The sequence below is a fragment of the Papio anubis genome, chromosome 1, assembly GCF_008728515.1.
Source record: "Papio anubis isolate 15944 chromosome 1, Panubis1.0, whole genome shotgun sequence".
Taxonomy (NCBI): domain Eukaryota; kingdom Metazoa; phylum Chordata; class Mammalia; order Primates; family Cercopithecidae; genus Papio; species Papio anubis.
In genome coordinates, this window is record NC_044976.1 from 106178096 (window position 1) to 106198951 (window position 20856).

Genomic DNA, 20856 nt, shown 5'->3' on the forward strand with positions numbered 1-20856 from the left:
TCCCAGCACTTTAGGAGGCCAAGGTGGGCGGATCACAAGGTCAGGAGATCGAGACCATCCTGGCTAACATGGTGAAACCTCATCTCTACTGAAAATGCAAAAACAAAATTAGCCGGTCATGGTGACGGATGCCTGCAGTCCCAACTACTCAGGAGGCTGAGGCGGGAGAAAGGTGTGAACCCGGGAGGGAGAGCTTGCAGTGAACCAAGATGGCACCACTGCACTCCAGCCTGGGTAACGAAGTGAGACTCCGTCACAAAAAAAAAAGAAAAAAAAAAAAGAAAATCATTTTCTCTAGTGCAAAATCATGGCCTCCCAGTGTCTTCTTCAGTTTATCTTTATTGCTGTACCTCCCACCAATTTCCCCCAGCGGACTTACAGAACAGGCATCAAGAACACATCCCTACTCATCAAAACTGTCATTAGTCTTCTCACTCTCATGCCTTGGTTTATTCAGTTCCCTCAACTATGATGTGCTTTATCCAGCCTCCAGCAAAACGCATCTTCCTGTTTAAGAACTATAATCCTAGGCCTTTCATAACAATTACAATCAAAATCGTGTGTACTCTCTGTCTTGTGGGTCTTTTAATTATTATCATATGTAATATCTACCCCAACATAATTTGTGCTGTATGCCCCTAAGAATGTAGTGTTTGCTTAATAAGTATTTACTGAACTGAATGAAATGGAATATTTGACTTTAAAACTTTGCTCAAGTATAAACCTACTACGCAACTCCAAGATTTAGAAGACTCAGATTGTATTTATTTTAATTTCACCCTCTTCTTTGCTAAAGGTTTATTTTAAAATAGTATTGACTGGTTTGCTCTTTTGATAATAACTATGACTTTGAAAAAATTACTTTGACATGTCAAAGAATTCACTTAAAACCAAGATTTGGCAACTGTTGGCTGTGTGACTTTAGACAAGTCACTTTTCTGATTTTACCGTTTCCCACATAACTGGTGTTCTTCAAAAAAAACAAAGGGCCATACAAATATTATTATTAGTGAGCAACCTCATAAGTCCAAAATCCTCACACAATTGTATTCTGTGTCCTCTCTTTCTCTAAGATGAGAGGGACATCTGTGTCCCTGATGTCCTCTCTTTCCCTAAGATGAGCACTGACTGCAAAAACTACATATTTAGAGTCCCAGAGTACAGTCATTGGGCAAAACTTTGACAATAACTCTGAAAGAAGGAAGAACAACATTCAAACAAGACTGAGAATATAATGGAGATGCAACTGACAACTTGCTGACTCCTATCTGGAAGCACAATTTTATATCTTTATTTTAAGAAAAACTGCTTTAATGTTGCCCTATTAGGAAGTATGTGTATGAGTTGTAAAATTTAATTTTATCATCAATTGTACAAGGACCTTTCCAGTTCATAGATGGAGCTGTGCTTTAAAAAATACACTTTTGCTCATACGTTTGTTTCTTTTTGCCCACACTTAGTTTTTCTGGCACATGGAATGATATATTATCAGGAGCTCCAAAACAAACATCATTAACTCTAATGATCAGTGACTAATCAGGCAAAATGAACTGGGGACACATCCTGACATGTTAGCTGTGTCATCAATTACTGCAGTTCATCAGAAGGATAACTATTTCAACCGGTTTCTTACTTCTACAGATTACAGAGAGCTCTGGATCATGGGTCTCAAACAGAAAGTTAAATTGTTAACATTACTGTAATGAGTGGATCTTATTTCCTCAACTGCATTTTAAGGCCCTTGGAATTAAGGTGTAGCTTATATTTCTTATGTTATGCCATCCCAACACAGTGTTAGGAACAGAAATATTATACATTTAGAATTCACTGTACTATGGAAATTAGTGTCAAAATGTTGAAGAAAAAAAATGAGTTCCTTTACATTCTAAGTTACAGGCTCAGGAAGTAAAGAAACCAACATTGCTGGCATTAGCTACACCTGGGAGATAGAGACTGAAGTGTAAAATGCTTATTTGTGTTGAAAGTAAATAATGGCTAGAAAGAATCCTTCCAAAACATCCAGTCACTTGCTTAGCCTCAATTCAATTGTAAAGGAAAATAAAATGGGGTAGGATGAGCCAGGCTTACAGGGCAAGATAAAGAGATTCATCATCCTTCACCCCATGTTACCTTGGTTCCAAAGTAGAGAAGAAAAAGACAAAAAAATCAACAAGAACAAAAATAACCACAAAACAGAAGACACAAAGAAGACAGAGACACACCAAGAATAAGGCAGTTTTCCTTCTATCATGCTGGGGCTTGTGGCGGGCAGCTCCAACTGAGCATTTGTTGAAGTGTTAACATTAAGTATCCGACTTAATACTTCCAAATCAGGACTATGGTTAGAAGTGGGAGCTTTTAACCTGAGGAAAGGACAGCAGGGGCAACTCACCCTGTGCCTTTCAGACTCAGCCTGATGTCCTCTCTTTCCCTAAGATGAGCACTGACTGCAAAAACTACATATTTAGAGTCCCAGAGTACGGTCATTGGGCAAAACTTTGACAATAACTCTGAAAGAAGGAAGAACAACATTCAAACAAGACTGAGAATATAATGGAGATGTGATTGACAACTTGCTGACTCCTATCTGGAAGCACAATTTTATATTTTTATTTTAAGAAAAACTGCTTTAATGATGCCCTATTAGGAAGTATGTGTATGACTTGTAAAATGTAATTTTATCATCATATTTTTAGTCACTGGTTCACAGATCTACACTTAGTAGACTCTATTCTCCAAAGAGGAGCAGGAAGTCTTTGCACCAACAATGTTACAAGGATGATATTTAGTGGTGACTCAAACTACCTCCAGTCTTAAAGTCAACATAACGAAGGAATATTAAGATATAAAGCAAAAAGATCATGTATCTAGTACAGTTATTTGGTAGCCTGTTAAGGTGAAAACTGTCTAAGCAATAGTTTCCCTTTGTGGGAGTTGTGAGCTATGAAATCATGCCAGAGAGGCAAAACAATGAAGGGCTTCTGATTTGAAAATCACCTGCCCCGTCTCCCCTGACCTCAGTGCTACACTGAACAAAGAATAGGAAAAGGGATATTAAAGAGGCAAATAAGCCAAACACTGTTATTTAAGAGCTTGCTATATATCTCTACCTGAAATTTAATGAAATTCAAATACATGGATAATACAACAACTAAATTCAAATACATGGATAATACAGTAACTGATATAACAAACATTCTTCAAAAGTTCTTTGAAAGCATGAACTCCTCAAACTCCTCTTCAGAAAAAAAACAAAACAAAACATGACTTAACATAGGTTTCTAGACTTATATTCTATTGTGATCATGCACTCTTGATTATAATGGCCTACGTGCCATTTCTCAAACTTCCCCAACTATTCTGGTCAAGACATACCAATTGTTTGGGAATGCTCTCCATAGAATCTCATCTGTCAAAGCTCATCCCATTCTTTGGTGACCTAACTCAAATGCTGCCTCTTCAGATGAATCCTCTACAATCTTCCACACTGAAGTGGGTAGATTCAGTCTCACAGAGCCCTATTGCACAGTGCTTATCACATGTTATTTAATCCTATCATATTTGTGTTTGTCTTCTCTTCCTTCTTGTGGGCAATATCCATGCCCTTTTAATACATCTGACTCTAAATGTCATATTTTTAGTAAACACCTTTTTAATTTTGTTGTTTTTGATACAGGGTCTTGCTTTGCCACCCAGGCTGGAGCGCAATGGTGCAATCATAGCTCACTGCAGCTTCAAACTCTTGGGCTCAAGTGATCCTCCTGCCTCAACTTCTCAGGTAGCTAGGACTACAGGCATGAGCCACCCCGCCCAGCTAACTAGTAAACATTTTAAATCTACATATACGTTATCTAACCTGTCTTACTCGTCCTGTACTTCCTACCGTCTATGCAAGTTACAATCTCTCTGAACTTCTGCTTTCTCATAAGCTGAGAAAATTAATTGTACCTATCTCACAGAGTCAGAAGGACCTAATGAGATAATGCACGTAAAACATAGGACCATAAATGTTAGATTTTTACGACTGTTACTATTACTACCATATTACTATTTTATAGAGCAATTTAAATATTTTATAAAATTGACATGAAAATGTATTTAAAACAATGGGAAATGTACTGCTGCACTGATCATAAAGAGAAATACATTGCTTTTAGGTTTATTTTGCTTTATGTCATAAACAAAAAATAAATAGGCACCTCTAATTTCAGTTTGACATCTTCTTTTGTCTTAGAAATGTAGTCTAAACTAGAGATGGCCGACTCTACTCCACTGCAGTACTGCCCGTAAATAACCAATCTGAAAGGGAAAAAGAGAAGAAATCTGTAAGACAAAAAACAAGAAGGAACTGGAGGGGGAAACAAGCAGAATTTTAATCTCTTTAAAACCATAGTTAGGGATAACCAAAATAGCAGTAGAAATTATTTTTAATACATATCATATACATAGTCCTAGAATGAGGGTCACTCATTTTTATAGTAATGACTAATTTTTAGTTCCAACTTTGAATGAGATTAATTCTATGTACATTTTTATAGCAGGTAGAATTTACAAACTGGCTTGATGACTGTTAATGTTATTTGAGTAGACATAAATGAATTCCAAAAACAAAATTAAAAATTTCTGTTAAAGCTCTTACTAGAAATAAACTTCATCTCTAAACACTCAGAAAGTTTTATTTTCTATTACAATTTTATGCCAATCAGTACATACAACTCCTTCATTATTAAACCTCCTACTCCTTGCTACTTTTTAATTAAGGAACATAAATCATCTGAAGAGAGGAAAATGAGAGACCGGAACTGTGCTGGACAGAAGATAACTCATATCACATGGAATCTGACCCACTTCAGGGAACATATCTCTGTAGTAATACAAATATTTTGCAAAGAGGTCAGTTGGTTTATTGTTTCTCTTAACTCTCCACTGGAAAAAAAAAAAAAAAACACTACTAATAAGATATGAATATTTATCGAAGACTTGATGCAAAGCAATTCATTAGCCACTTCTTAGTACTAGGAAATACGTTGCTTGATTTGAAAAGAGAGATAATTATATTTTAAGCAAAATTTCTTGATACTCCAATTCATATAGGTTGTCAGGAGATTTTTTTTTAACTTAGAAAGGGAAACCGACTCTGTGAATCTAATATTCTGAAATAGAGTGTCATAAAATACTAGAGTTGGAAGAAAAGTGGAAGAAGCATTAGGTACCAGCTAATCTATCTCCAGTGTTTACAGATGGGGACATAGAGGCTCAGAGAGTTAAAATGACTTACTGAAGATTACATTGCTCAGTAATGATAAAGTCTATAAAAGAACCTTAGTCTTTTGATTTACAATGCAAAAAAATAAGCACCATACTAGGTCCTTTCTTCCCCTCTTTCTTCTTTTTTCTTTTTAAATTACATATATAGAACTCAAACTACTACTCCCCTCAAACTAAACTCTCTTTGAGAGTTACTACTCAAAGTAACTCTCCCATGTTCTAATTACTGTTCAGGTAGTAGTGTAATCAACAGTAGTAATAGCTATTTGTTAGCTATTTTAATACTAATCCTCACTATAATTACAAACTAAGATCCACAAAACTTAAACTTCAAAAGTTACCTTTCCTTGTAGTTAATAAAAACTTGGTACAAGTTATGGTCATTTTTATTTACAATGGAATCATGAATCTCTTGCATTAGGTTCCGATGCAGTTTTACAAGTTCCTAAAAAAAGAAAACAACGTGAAAGGAAAGTAGGAAACACAACCAAAAAATACAGCCCAAACCCAGAATCCCTTTTGTTGCTAAATTTGCCACTCGGGATATGCTGAATGCTTTCAATATATAAAACTGCTTCCACCAATAAAGAGAGAGGGAAAAGGAGAGTGGGGAGAGAAAGGGGGAGTAAGGGGAGGAAGCAGAGGGAGAGGACAGGGTAGAAGAGGAGGAGGGAGAGCAGGGGATGGAAGGGAGAAAAAAGAAGGAAGATAAGAGGAAAGCAGAGGAGAGGGAGGAGAAGAGAGAGAGACAGGCCATGTAGATGGGAAACAGCAATTTCATATCTCACTTGAAATGTCAGTGTCCTGTGAAAAAAGACATTATCTCACTAGTTATTAAAGGATAATTTATTCCTTGTGTAAAAATATGTATAGCTTATTTTTGTTTTATAATCACTGTAAATTTTTAAATAAAACTGTCCAAGTGCCTAATGTTTTATTGACAGTAAAAAATAATGACTCATGTCCTTGTGACACAGAAATGTAGATTTGTACTTTGGTCAATTAGTGGTGTCCTGGTGCTAAGCTAACAATAATCAGACTAAATTACTTGAAACCAGACAACTAATGGCATAAATAAGGAGCAAATAAATTGTATTCGACAGTTTACTGGAGCAACTCAAAATGTCAGAATTTCACATTTTTCCCGATAAGCAACTAATTTTCAGTCAGGCAGTAAATACATGTCATAGCCAGGATATGAGGCAACTTGAACTAGGTGCCAATTCTCCCATTATCTCATCCTGTGTACCTTGGAGCACGCATTGACTCCACAGCATGCTCTTTCCTTAGTGGGGTAGAAAGTAAACATGAAGATGTGGGCTCTAAGTTATAAAGACCATACTGAAGTGGTTCAAGATTCTTATCTTCCCCAAATGTGCAGTTTATTTAGTGCTAAACCTTCATCAGATATTGTACATGTTCTAAATCAACAAGAATGTCTTTCATTCGGCCAAAATCGGGATAAGGATGACATGCCATTGCTTACCAACTGCTACTGAGCAACACAGAACACAACAGAATCAAAACATAAAGAACTGTTCAGGTAACACAAGCAGGTCTGTGCGTAAAAGCTTAAATACATGTATCAGTGTATGTGGACGCACGTGCATGGGGGTGGGGGTGTATAAACCAAAGCAAGTCCTAGAGGTCTGAGAACTTGAATCTTGCCTAGCATTACCTCACTTGGCATGGCATTTAGCTTGCTTCTAGATTTCTGGGCAAATATCCTTTTAAGATTGTAAGGTTCTGGTAAGGTGCCCTGAAACTTACATAATGTAAACAAAAAAAACTCCTCAAATTTTACAATTAAAATAGTCTGGTAAATCATAAGGAAGTAGTCTATTTCAGATATGGGAGTTACGTTAGATACAACGGGAAGCAGAAAGCACCAAATAGTAGAGGCCAAAGATGTGGAGGAATGGAGGAAAGTAGGGGAAACTGATATGAGGACATCATCTACAAGACAAGGTCTGAGGGGCTGGAAGAGCAACAGAGCTCCACAGGGAAGTGTGGGGATGGAAGGGGACCCCGGATTACTTTAGACTACCTCCTCATGACAAACAGTTAAGAATAACACATGAAAGTTATTTTTCCATTTGTGTTCTTCACACGTGTTGACTGACTTTTGGTTGAAGATAGGATACATCAGTTATTTCAAGAAATAAGGATATAAAAACAGGAAAAACAAATAAATAAATAAGTAAATAAATAGGGCCAATATTCTTAAAGACTATAAGAGTGTTAAAAAAAGGGATCTGGAACCCCCTAAGGAAATGAGGATTTTATTGAAGTACACCACAGTTTTAGCTAGCATATTTTTACTTACAGGAATGTTCATGAATACCGAATCAAATTCTGCTGCTGTCAGAAATCTTTTTAGTGGTGCCATGAAATACTACCAGGAAAGAAGAAGAAAACAGTAATTAAGTATAGCTTGTCCTAATCTATATATAATAGTTTTTCGTCAACCACAAATATTTTTTGAAAGTCAATTGTTGATCAGCATTATAAACACCAAAATTGTAGAAACTATTTTCTCTAACTTAAAGACTTCACACTTGAATAGATATATAAAGACATGAATACAAGCTAATATTAATACATTTAAAGTATAAAACAAAATGGTTTAGACAACAAATGCTTCCAAAAGGAAGGAAGAAAAAAACACTATTGTCTGAGTTGGCAAACAATGGCAACATTTTGGAGATGTATATGAAGACTTACACAGTAATATCTCCCTAATGTTTTGTGGAGATTCTAGATTGCTGAGGTCAATAATCTATGTGTGCAATTTATGAATTATTCCTCGAGAATTTTAGTTTCTGGCCTACCGTATCTCTTTCATTCTCGGCATTCTCAGTATCTGTGCAGAGGATCCTTCCAGTACTGGTCTCTCAGTTCCTTGACCACAAATAATCTTGTGCTCCACTCTAGCTCAAATCCTAAACCTTATAGCCATACTCATAGGCCTTGTCATTATCAACAACTTCATATGCTCCATAGCACTAATTTCAAGGAACTGGGTCAGCCAGTCCTGTAACCGTCCCACCTCCATCATGTCCTCAATTCCCTCCTAACCCAGTTTATACTCCATGAATCAATTCCCTGTAAATCCTCTTTCTCTTCTTCCATTGCGCTTTTCTAGAAAAACAAACACCCTGATCAAGTCTAGCTTGCCACATATTTTGTGACTGTATCTAAGAAGTTAAGCATGGACATTACTGATTGTCTAATTTTAAATATGACCACAAAACTCAACTGGGCCTGTATGCTACATAGCGCTACTACAGTTCCCTAGTCAATTTACTCTTCTACTCTTCTAAACAATGCTGGCATACCTTCACTTCTTTCCCTAACCTCTAAATGTGAGAGTCTGGAGAGGTGGCCTCAAACCTCTTCCCTAACATGCATTCACTAGGGTGATCTCACTTAGTCCCAGGGCCTTAATGCCATTGTGTGATGATAATGGCCCAGTCTATATGTCAATTCAATCTTTCCCCTTAATGCCAGATTCATATACCTAACACCTTTCTCAACGAATTCCATTCAAAGTCTAATAGGTATCACAAATTTCATATGTTGCAACAGACTCCTGATTCCCAAGCCTGTTCTTCCCCATCTCTATAATCTTCACCATTCATGCAGTTGCTCATGCCAAAACCTACCAGTCATCCTTGACTCCTCTCTTTTTTTCACATCCTTTACTTAATTCATCATCCAATCCAGTTGGCTCTATGTTTAAAATTTACTCAGAATCTGACCACCCATACCACCATTTTTGTCATCTTGATTAACACAATTTTCTTCTAATTCTTCTCCTAGTTACCACTCTTGCCTCACAAGAGCCAGAATGAGAGGTTAAAGACTTAAATCACATCATGTGACTCCTGCTTACAACACTTTCCAATGTCCCTGCATGGTCTGGTGGCCCACCGGCTCTCCCACCTCATGCTGAGTCCCCTTGCCTTGTTCTGCTCCAGTCACACTGGACTGCTGTTGTCCTTGAAGCACGTGCTGAACACTTTCCAATCAGAGGGCCTCTCTCGCAGGAATTATCTTCATTGGCATATGTACACAGCTTACACCCTCAGTTCACTTAGCTGCCTGCTTAATCTTGTCACAGAGGGCTTCTGCACCCACTCTTAATAAAATGCCACCAGCCCTCCCCAACATCACTCTCTATCTTATACTCCCACCTTATTTTTCTTCAGAAAACTTATGACCATCTGGCATATTTATTTGCTTACATTCTAAACCCTCCCATGGAAAAAAGTGTCATGAGAATCAGAATATTTTTGTATTTATTACTATATCCTTAGTCCCTGAAACAGTGCCATTCAGGCACTAAGACATCCATAAATAGTTGTAAAATGAGTAAATCTGCTTTGAGATCTTTAAATACAAAGTTCTCCTAAAAATTATAATACACATACACACATTCAGAAGAAACAGTGAGTCTAACACATTAGCTATATCAGGCAGTATTTGGGCATCAAAAATAATACCTGATGACTTACTTTTTCTATTGACTCCAAAGTTTCTGTATATTTTTCTTCTGTCTGCTTAATTTCTGCTAGACAACAACTTCGTATATCATTTTCTGGACATTTCTGCAGTTAGAATTATCAAAATAAAGTAATTTAATAAAATCATACATTAACCTATCAGGAAGGAGAGATCAAAAGCATTGCTGACTTTCTTAAACTTCCCTTTCTAATAAAACACATAATTGAAAGACATGTAACTGCATTTGTGAGGTAGCTTTGCTGTTTTTATAAAAATGTTGAACAATGTAAATGAAAAAGATTTAGATGATTAAAAAATAAGCTTCTGAATGTGGACACTCTCTTTAAGTTAAAACATCTTTTATTAAAATGTTCATAAAGTTGGAAACACCATAAATGGTGTATGATTGTTCCCTTAATGTACAGTACACTTAACAAATGCTATAGAAATAACTGCAAAAACAATAAAAAGGGTATTTGGTAAAGTAAGTAAAGACCTTCAAATATTTTTTCCAACATTAACATCTTACCGCTTGACTTTTTAACTAGGTATTTAACATTGGAAGTCGTAGAGCACAACACTAAAATCAAAGATTCTGGAGTCTGATGGAATTGGGTTCAATACCAGTTTTGTTGTTAGCTTTTCTTTTCTCTTCTTTTCTTTTCTTTTTTTTTTTTTTTTTTTGAGGCGGAGTCTTGCTGTGTTGCCCAGGTTGGAGTACAATGGCGCCATCTCTGTTTACTGCAAGCTCCACCTCCTGGGTTCGCTCCATTCTCCTGCCTCAGCCTCCTGAGTGGCTGGGACTACAGGTGCCCGCCATCACACCTGGCTAATTTTTTGTATTTTTTAGTAGAGACAAGGTTTCACCGTATTAGCCAGGATGGTCTTGATCTTCTGACCTCGTGATCTGCCCACCTCGCCCTCCCAGAGTGGTGGGATTACAGGTGTGAGCCACCGCGCCCGGCCTGTTGTTAGCTTTTCTAACTGTGAATGAATCACTAAATTTCTCTGACTCCATTTTCTTATCTGGGAAACAGAGAGAATCACAGCGCCAACCCCAAGGAATGGTAAATGAGATAAACAGTGTAAAGCGCTTAGCACTTTTCCAAGTGCGCAAGAAGAGTCCTGTCCATCTAAATTATCATCACTGTTCACCCCATCAACTGAGGACTGCCCTTGGGGGAGACAGTGAAGAATGCGCTGGCACTCAATGCAGTTAACAATTATAGGAGGCACACATGATATTCAGTCACCTAAAAATGTTCTGAAAATGCTGCCACAGATGAGCTGTCAGCCTATGAGATGGTTAAACCACACTTTCATTTTATTTCCCAAACATAGGCAGGTAACTTGTTTCCATTCCACAGAAGCTACTGGACAACCCACCAGTCTTTTATTAAAAGTAGGAACATAGACAGAGCTAAGCACATTCATCAAAGCACTGCAGAAACAAAAATTACCGAGCAGCTGGTAAAGAAAAGTCTTTAATATACAAGAAAAATTTATTAAGAACCTAAGCAACCGACTTTTTTTTTGTTGTTTCAAATTGTAAATGAGAAAATAATCCAAAGTAATCCTTTCTGAATGTTCTGGATATATTAATGGCAGATAAGGTTTTGAGGGCTCATATTGGCTATGATGATATCTGAAACTAAATTTATAAATGAGTAGGAAAGCCAGGAGACTTATCATGAAACAAAAGAAAAATGGTACCTCATATTAACACTTACCAAATGTGAAGAAATACTCTTTAATATATATTTTATCTTATATCAAATTTAAAGGGAAAAATTTACCTGTGTTGTAAGAAATTTACTTTTATAAGAGCATAATTTCATGATTCCCTAAAATTCTATTCTACTACCACCCTGCCATTATTTAGCTGGGTGGCACTTCATTTCTCTCTCAGACTTTGTTTCCTTACTAGCAAAATGAAAAGATTAGACCAATGATTCCCTATGGTTGTTTTGAACTCTGAAAGGCCATGCATATGTCTCCAAATGCAGTAACAAGTCATAATTATATAGTTATAAGCAAGCAAAGGTTAAAAAAATCCCAGCAGAGGTTACATCAATGATTATGTTAATTAGTCTTTCCTAATAAAATATTCAGTAAAAGTAAAAGTAAAACAAGTAAAAGTCCTACGGGTTGATGTGCTTCCTCTGCCTTCATTAAGTCCTCATAGACTTCTCCACCTTCATCTTCCCCATAAACACAGTCATAGAGATCTTCTTCATCTTCCACAAGGGTTTCACTACAACAAAGGATATGATATAAGGTCATTTTCTATTATGCAGTAAATGCAAGAGCTACAAATAGCCTACTGGATTTTAGTAGAAAATCCAGAAAGGAAATAAAATGGAATTAGTGGGAAGAGTTCAAAAGGTTTACATTACAACTCTGTCCCTCTTAACAAGTATAATGATAAGCAACTCGAGAATCTAACAACGAGGGCAGTGGCGGCTATCATTTACTGGGTAGTTACCATGTATAAGCACAAAAATAATTACTCTACATATATTATCTTATATAATTCATCCAACATTAATTATCAGGTATGCATTATTATTTAATCCATTAAAGAGATGACGAAGTTGAAAGACCAAAAGGCTATTTGACTTTAAAAATAACCCAGGTAGTCACCAGCAGATCCAATATGTAAAACCAAATCTCTCTTAACTCTAAGTGTTTTACCCACTCTATCATACCGCCTCCCACTTTTCGTATTTCAGGACCTTAGTTTCATCAACTGTATTAAAGGGTATAATATGGAGAAGATAGGAGAGTTACAGTGTATCTAATATGTCATAAGTGGTCTTATAAAAGCATGTTACTGCAGTGTTATAATCAGCATCTAATCCAGTGGTTTTCAAACCATGCTCTTTCAAGCCCATTCAGAGGAAACCCACCAGTCCCCCATCAACCAGACCCTTCCTCTATCTGTTTTATATCTCAGAGCCATAACTAAGGTAACAGACAGACATAGGATACTAGAGCAACCAGACTTGGTGAACACTGAGAATAAGGGGAGAGAGAAGGAACAAAGAGGAACGAACTTTCTACTTTGGGACACTAGGGAGATGGTGAGCCATATTGGCAGTGACATAATTTCCACACTGAGGGGTTTAGGCAGGCAATCTGGCCAGAGAACACTAGGGCAGGTAAATCGGTTTGCACATTCTCTGTACCACATCAGAGGAGGAAGGTCTGGTGAGTTCATGAGGGAGCTGAGATATAAAATGATGAAAAAACAGCTTCTGCATTGGAGGGGATCCTGTTCTGAAGAAAAATAGACTGAAATTCATTTATCTGGCACTCCTAATCCCAGCACTCCTGCTTCTGATCCCTAATATCACCAGCCCTGCAAAAAAAGTCAACCTTGCTGAAGCCCTACATTGGACTACTTCCCATGACAGTAAAGGAATGAATCATAAATTCACACAGACTTTTCTCTATTTTTGTTGTTGTTGTTGTTGGGGGAGGGGCGTGACAGAGTCTCACTCTGTTGCCCAGGCTGGAGTACAGTGGCGCAGTCTCGGCTCACTGCAGGCTCTGCCTCCTGGGTCCTGGCGATTCTTCTGCCTCAGCCTCCTCGGTAGCTGGAATTACAGGCACTGCCATCATGCCCAGCTAATTTTTGTATTTTTAGCAGAGACGGGGTTTCACCATGTTGGCCAGGGTCTTGAGCTCCTGACCTCAGGTGATCTGCCCACCTCAGTGTCCCAAAATCTTAGGATTACAGGCGTGAGCCACCGCATCTGGCCGACTTTTCTCTATTTTAAGACCTGTAAGAATGACATGCATGTCTGAGTGCATGCGTGCATCCAAGTGCACAACTGCAAACACACACACAAGACTGGTCTAGAACTGTTTGGCTTTTGTTATTCAATCCTATACAAAAGCTGCTTTTCTTGCTAATAGCTTAGTCAACAATTTCTGATTTCTGAGCCAGGAAAGAAAAAAGCTGTGATATTTTTCAAATGGTCAATAAATCAGCAACAATCGACATTAGCTTTCCTGTCTTAGGGACACCTACATACGGGCATGTCTGGCACCCTGACACTAAAAGGACACTGTACAGTGTGGTCATTACCTGCCCTCTCCACTCCACCATGTGGCTTTCTCTCCAACTTAGGAAACAATGATTGCCTCCACAGTAGGGACCAGACCAGTATTTATTCCAAGGGCTTCCATTTGGGTGATTTCAGTCCCAAAAGTTAGAGTTAAGTATATTTACCCATAGAAATTGTAACAAAGCTGAGAATAAAAATCAAGCTGTCATGGCAAACTCAAAACCAAGCATTTCTAGGGATAATACATTTGCTCTTTTTTTTTTTGATAACCCTACTTTGCCTTTTATCCTAGAACTTTGGGAGGCCAAGGTAGGTAGATTGCTTGAGCCCAGGAGTTGGCGAACAGTCTGGACATATTAAATAAATAATTTTTTTAAATCCTGCAAATACATTTGGACCTTCGGCCACCAAGTAGAAATTTAAAGCAGACTGCCTCTCACAGAGCAAGGGCTGGCATCTCAGAGCAGCCAATTCAGGAAACCAATTGGCATCTCAGGAAGCCAATTCAGTTTTCTCCAAATTTAGCTAGGAACGCATCCTCAATGGATTTATCCTGACATCAATTCTGCCTAAATAATATCAGTGAAAAGAACAAGACAGGGAAGCTATAAAAATTTATAGGTGTAAGTCACCACTGGTATGGGTTAAAAAAGAATATTGGCTGGGTGTTGTGGTTCATGCCTGTAGTCCCAGCACATTAGGACACCGAGGCGGGTGGATCACCAGGTCAGGAGTTCGAGACCATCCTGGCTAACACGGTGAAACTCCGTCTCGACTAAAAATTAAAAATCAGCTGGGCGCAGTGGCAGGCACCTGTCATCCTGGCTACTTGAGAGGCTGAGGAGGGAGAATCACTTGAACCCGGGAGGCAGAAGTTGCAGTGAGCTGAGATCATGCCACCACACTCTAGCCTGGGTGCCAGAGCAAGACTCTGTTACCAAATATATATATATATATGTATGTATGTATGTATGTATATGTGTGTGTGTGTGTGTATATATATATAGTATCACAGCACTAGAAATTAAACATTTTTCCTTAAACAATCTGAGTACATTATCAATAATCTTAGTCACTTTATGAAGACTACAACCAATTCAGTAAAACAACTGGCACTATCTTGCTTACTATTGGTGAGTTCTTAGAGATTTTAAGAGATAAGAAACTATTCTTAATAGATATTTAAAATATAAGACTGAAAGGTCACTCTGAAGACCACCTACCCTGGAAGGAGCTGCTGGCCATCCATCCGTGTGGCTGCAGTAGGCACGCTCACCCCCTCTGCTCTTCTACTAAAAGCTCTGAGAGGGGCAAGTCAGGGTGTACCTGGAAGTTGGGACTGTGACTAACAAACTCCGCTCTAGAATAAGAGGTGTCTGAGTTCAAATCCAAAGATTATAATTTACTAGCAATATTACCTTCAGCAAGTAACTAGACTTTTCAAAATTCAGTTTTCTCACTTTCAAACTGTGAAGATGTAACAACCTAGTAATATTGCGGTATTACATAAGATAGTGCATATAACCTGGTTAGCACACAAATGGAAACTCAGTAAGCTCTTATTATTATTGCCAGGTAATCCCTGGCAAACAGTAGATGCTAGATGCAGTTTTGACTTGTTAATTTAGAAAACAAATACTCATTGAGTACCTACTATATGCCAGACACTGTGAAGTTCTAGGAATACAGCCATGAACAAAGCAAAGTCCCACACCTCACAAAAGTTTACCTTCTAATGAGGAGACACAATAAATGAAGCAAACCAAGACTGTCTCAGGCACTGGCAAATGCTGTAAAAACACAGCAATGTGAGGGGGTGGTGGCAATTTTAGACAGGGTAGTCAGAGAAGGCCTCTCTGCAGAAAGAAATCTGAGCAAAGACTTGAATGCTGAGGGGTCAGTCAAATAGGCAGAAAGAATAGCAGGTGTAAAGGTCACAAAGCTAAAACAAGCCCAGTGTGTTGGGTGTATGAGGAAGGATCGATGAATGAATGGATGAAGTTCCATAGCATTTGAATCTGTCTTGGGGCATAATCTATTTCGTATTATGATTCCTTGCAAACATGCCTGATCTATGTCATCAGTTCCTTGAGGAGTAAGGATCATGCTTATATTTATTTGTAATCGGTACAAGTCACTCAATCAGCAGAAGATAATCAGCTGCAAGGACCTTTTGCCTCTCTTGACTATTAAATAATAAAGCCCAAAAGGATTCTCTGTTCAGAATAAACACCATCTACTAAAACATCCCGAATAGCTCCAACCCACACTTATCTCTCCCTTCCTTGAACTTATAAGGCATGCACTGTGTGTCCCACATCTCCAGCAGCAGATTCTGTTTCTTTTAAACTGTTCCCTAATTGTCCAACTCCAATTTTATCTACTACTTCTGTTATAACTTTGAGAAACTTTGAAATTTTACTTCATTAGAGTAAGTTTCTTTATTCTTCATGGGGACACAAAACAGGAACTAAAGACCAGTTGAAGTACATTTTCTTGTAAAGCTTTCCATCGCCAGTTTAAGGTGAATCAGGAATTAAGCCACTTTTCCTCCTTCAGATAGCTTACTTCAACATCCACAGTTAAAACCCACAATGGACACATAAATTGGCAGTGGCTAAATTTTCCTCAAAATGTTCAACATACTCTATTAAATCAGGAAGGCCTTTGTAGACGTCTTCATCGTTAATGCTTTCTTCTGTTGGGAAGGGCCTAGGAAGCGGGGGAAAAAAAAAAATGAGTCGATGAGCAACAATCAGGCTAAATATGTAAGTTGTCTGATGCCAAAATGGTCAGATCAGTCACCATGTCTACCAATGTCTAGGGCTTTCCCTAAAGTGCCTGCTCAGTGGCTGTGTCTGGGGTTCCCCGAGGGAGGCTGTAACACCTGCCACCTGAAATCATCTGAAGCAATTACAGCGGGTCACCACAGTCACATGTGCAGGGGGTCATAATAACGTGCTGGTCTGATCTCCCACTTGCCACATACCTGCAGGGTCATCTCACCCACTGAAGCACCCCAAGTCAGACAACAAACAGCTGTGCATGTACCCTTGCCTTCAGCACCCTCTCTTTTCAGCTATGGGATCTGATAACAAATAATTTGGTAACAATCATCCTTCCATGGCTCCGTTCACTAGTGTAAATGAAAACTAGTGGAAGACAAAAACATTGTGCCCTTTACATATACGGTCATTGACCCTGACATTTCTGCTCAGACTTTAGGGTATTTAAGCTGTATTTTTTATTTTCGTTTCTTAGACAAATGAGTCAACCAGACCTTGGGGAGAACAGAGTGTTTTCTTTGTTCCCTATTCAAGAAAATCGCACTTTAATGTGTCTCCTATTCCCACTGTGTGGCTTCCTTGTTTGCATCATGGTACTATGTCCTCTGCTCATAACACCAGCATACCGCCCTAATTTATGTCTAACAAATCACAGGAAGTATACTGTGTCAAAAATTCTACTCTTTTCAGGCAGCCAGCATATCACATGTTTCATTAAAACAAGAGGATCCATCAAAATAATAAATAAGCTTTAAATAATTACTAGTTATATTAAAAAGCAGAGTTTCACATTGACTTATGGATTAATTTAATACTGAAGACATTTGAGGAGACTAGGTTTTTCAAATAAATCAGCGTGTGAGAAATGTAGTCTCAAAATCATTTTTTACAAATTAAGGCACATTTTATTATGCAAGTTCATCGTAGAAAATATAGAGAAAAATTAAAAAGGAGAAAAATCTTCTGACTTACATTTTTTCAGAGTTGAGAATACATAAAAATGTGATGCTTTTAAAAAATGTTTACAGATAATAACATAAAATACATATTCACATGGAAGGTATGAACGTATTGAAGAGCAAATTAGAAGGAGTTAAACACTTATCCAGCTGACAGACCACATACATAGAAAGCTGCCAAATTCATGGCCCATTTCTGAGAAAGGTCCGGTACCAGCAGGGCATCTTCCCTGAGCTCACTGTGCTTTGTAGCCAGTGCAGAGAATCCCGCTAAATCCTGCTTGGATCCTCTCCCTTAGAATGTGAATGTGAGCTGGACACAGAAAAATGACTGTGATGGCTAGAGACAGAAATATGGAGCACTGCATAAAGAAGGTAAAAAACAAATCCATTCCATTTCCATGAAACCTGGCTGTGTAGAGACTATTTTTCCTTATTTCCTCATGTTACTTATATAATACATCTTCACTGACTGATCTAACTTAAGTATGTAATATCTTAAGTATGTAATATCTTAATAACTTAAGTATGTAATATCTGAAACAGAAAAGGCTCAACACAACATACACATCTATATTTTTATGCTTATCAACTGCATAATACTCCATTGCAAGGAGATGCCATACTATATTTAACCAATTTACGTCCAGGTTTTTAATTTACTACTGAACTTTCAATACACATTCTTGTACACATGTTTTATACTTGTCTGATTATTTCTGAAACTCCTAAAAGCTATGAGTTATTATGTTCTACTCTATAGGAAAAAACAAATTACAACATCTTTTAAAATATTTATTTTCTTAAGCATTTGTGTCTACTTTAATGAATCATATGTACAGAAATGTTAAAGTTAAAAAAAAAAAAAAAAAAAAAAAGAACCACACCAGTGACAGTCACCTGTGAATTTAGAACAATGTTTAGCCAATGCGTTATTCAATTAATTTCAAATGTGTATGGGATACTTAATACCAGGCACTCTTCATGAATGAGACATAGTACCTGTGTGCAAGGTGCTTCACAAATAGTAACCATTTAATAATGAATCATTACACTGAACTCAGTGGGACACATAAACAATGAAAACAGAGCTTACCTGATTCCTGTGGCCAACGCTATAGGTGTTCGAGAAAGTCGTGATAATGTTTCTATAACCTGAGAAAAGAGGAAAATACTAATTAGACATGTAGTTCAGAAAAGATAAGATTTCTTTTTCCAAAACTTTTTCAATCTAATATTAACCATAGCAGCAGAAACATAAATTTGCAGATGTCAAAGACGTCCAGAATGAGAAGGGCAATGATTGGGAAGTATAAACATCTAGATTATAATTTTGTTCCTTTCTTTATTACTTTAAGCAGATTACTAACCCATTTGAGTTCCAGATTCTTTATGAGTATAACACAAAGTTAGCCTGGGTGACCCCAAGCAACTTCTCTTTCTACTTTTACAGAATCTGAAAGATTCTGGAAAGCTGTATTCTCCAGTATAGTACCCACTAACCACATGAGGCTATTTAAATTAATTTAAATTTTAAAAACAAAAATCCCAGTTCTGCAGTTGCACTAGCCACATTTTAAGCGTTCAGTAGCCACACACATGTGGCCACTGTAATGAACTACACAGTGATCAAAAATTTCCATCATCACAGAAAGTTCTATTGGACAGTCCTGCTATATAGCAAAGCAGGTGAGAGTGTGGGTGGGCTCTTGGGCCAGACCACCTGAGTCTAAATCCTCAGTTTACCATTTATTGGCCAGGTACCTTTGGGCAAAATACTTAACTTCTCTGAGCTTTTGTTTCATCATCTAGGTAATGCCTACAATAATAGGTAGATTATTAACAATCACTACATTATCGTGAGGATTCAATAAGCTAGCACGTAAACTATTTAAATAGTAGCTATTCTGTTTAATCACCAACTTTAAGGAAATTGCCTTAATTTAATTCTGAGTGTTTTCAGAAAAAGTTTTCTAAATTAACCTTAATTCTGCTTCAAAGATTCCTTATAAAGATCTTCAGTACCCAAACCTAAATGTTAAATGTGCCCTGCTAGCAACTTCACCCTTCCTTCAATCTTTTGTCCTAAGATTGTCTCTTTCGAAGACTTAGTGAGAAAGCCATTTATCTAAAATGTATTTTTCTCATCAAGTTTGTTCTTGCTTATTTCTTTTTTGAGACAGAGTCTCACTCTGTTGCCCAGGCTGGAGTACAGTGGTGCCATCTTGGCTCACTACAACCTCTGCCTCCCAGGTTCAAGCGATTGTCATGCCTCAGCCTCTCTAGTAGCTGGGATTACAGGCACACATGACCATGCCTGGCCAATGTTCATATTTTTAGTAGAGATGGGGTTTCACTATGTTGGCCAGGCTGATCTCGGACACCTGGCCTCAAGTGATCCACCTGCCTTGGCCTCCCAAAGTGCTGGGATTACAGGTGTGAGCCACCATGCCTGGCCATAAAGTCTATTTTTATGATAATAGATATAATGCATCCTAACTCTCAAAATTTTAACAAATGAAACAAACGAACAACGAAACAAACGAACAAACGAAACAAACAAACGAAACAAACGAACAAACGAAACAAACAAACGAAAAGAGGTTCTACCATAAGGCTTATTCAGAACGATAGTAAAAAACGAGAAAAGGCAAAAATCTGTTTCCAAATTAAGGTAATCTAATTCCTTACTTCAGAGACAGGAACATAAAAATGAAGTCTCCAGCACTCTGTAGAAGGTTCATGAGAGTACTAGCCACACATACACTTATATCTCACCCACTTCAGGAAGTGGTACCATATATATATGGTTGTAGTTAGAAACTCCTGGCTTTGGAGTAAGAATACTTGGAACTCTGACTCACGAGTTTTCAGCTATACTCACCTTTACAAGCCTCTGTAAAATGCAGACAATAGCTAACTGCTTCATGGAGTCACAGAAAGAATTAAATGCAATCATGCCCATCATAGGCTTAACTCAGTAAATGTGAATTTTATTACCATGTAAAATAAAGTTATTATACAAAGATAATACTTAATTGAATTACATATAGATGATAATGTATTGCATTCTTAAAAACTGCAAAAAGGGTACATTTTAAGTGTTCTTATTACAATAAAAAATATGTGATGTAATGCATATGTTCATTAGCTCCAGTTAACCATTCCACAATGTATACATATTTCAAACCAACATGTTACACAAGATCAAAACATACAATTTTTATTTGTTAATTTTTTTAAAAAATTAAGAAAATTTGTTAC

The 20856-nt window shown here is 37.5% G+C and overlaps 1 protein-coding gene across 6 annotated transcripts in view; it reads right to left on the bottom strand.

Moving 5' to 3' along the window:
- Nucleotides 1-20856, bottom strand: part of VAV3 (vav guanine nucleotide exchange factor 3) — a 395302-nt gene that overhangs the window by 188775 nt on the left and 185671 nt on the right. For all 6 annotated transcript variants that reach the window (XM_031651419.1, XM_031651411.1, XM_031651415.1 and 3 more), the window contains exons 3-9: nucleotides 18689-18747; nucleotides 16494-16559; nucleotides 11920-12028; nucleotides 9786-9878; nucleotides 7595-7663; nucleotides 5610-5713; nucleotides 4200-4299 (exon numbers count right to left, since the gene is read on the bottom strand). In XM_031651419.1, coding sequence (XP_031507279.1) covers nucleotides 4200-4299; nucleotides 5610-5713; nucleotides 7595-7663; nucleotides 9786-9878; nucleotides 11920-12028; nucleotides 16494-16559; nucleotides 18689-18747 — 600 coding nt within the window. The remainder of the gene's footprint in view (nucleotides 1-4199; nucleotides 4300-5609; nucleotides 5714-7594; nucleotides 7664-9785; nucleotides 9879-11919; nucleotides 12029-16493; nucleotides 16560-18688; nucleotides 18748-20856) is intronic.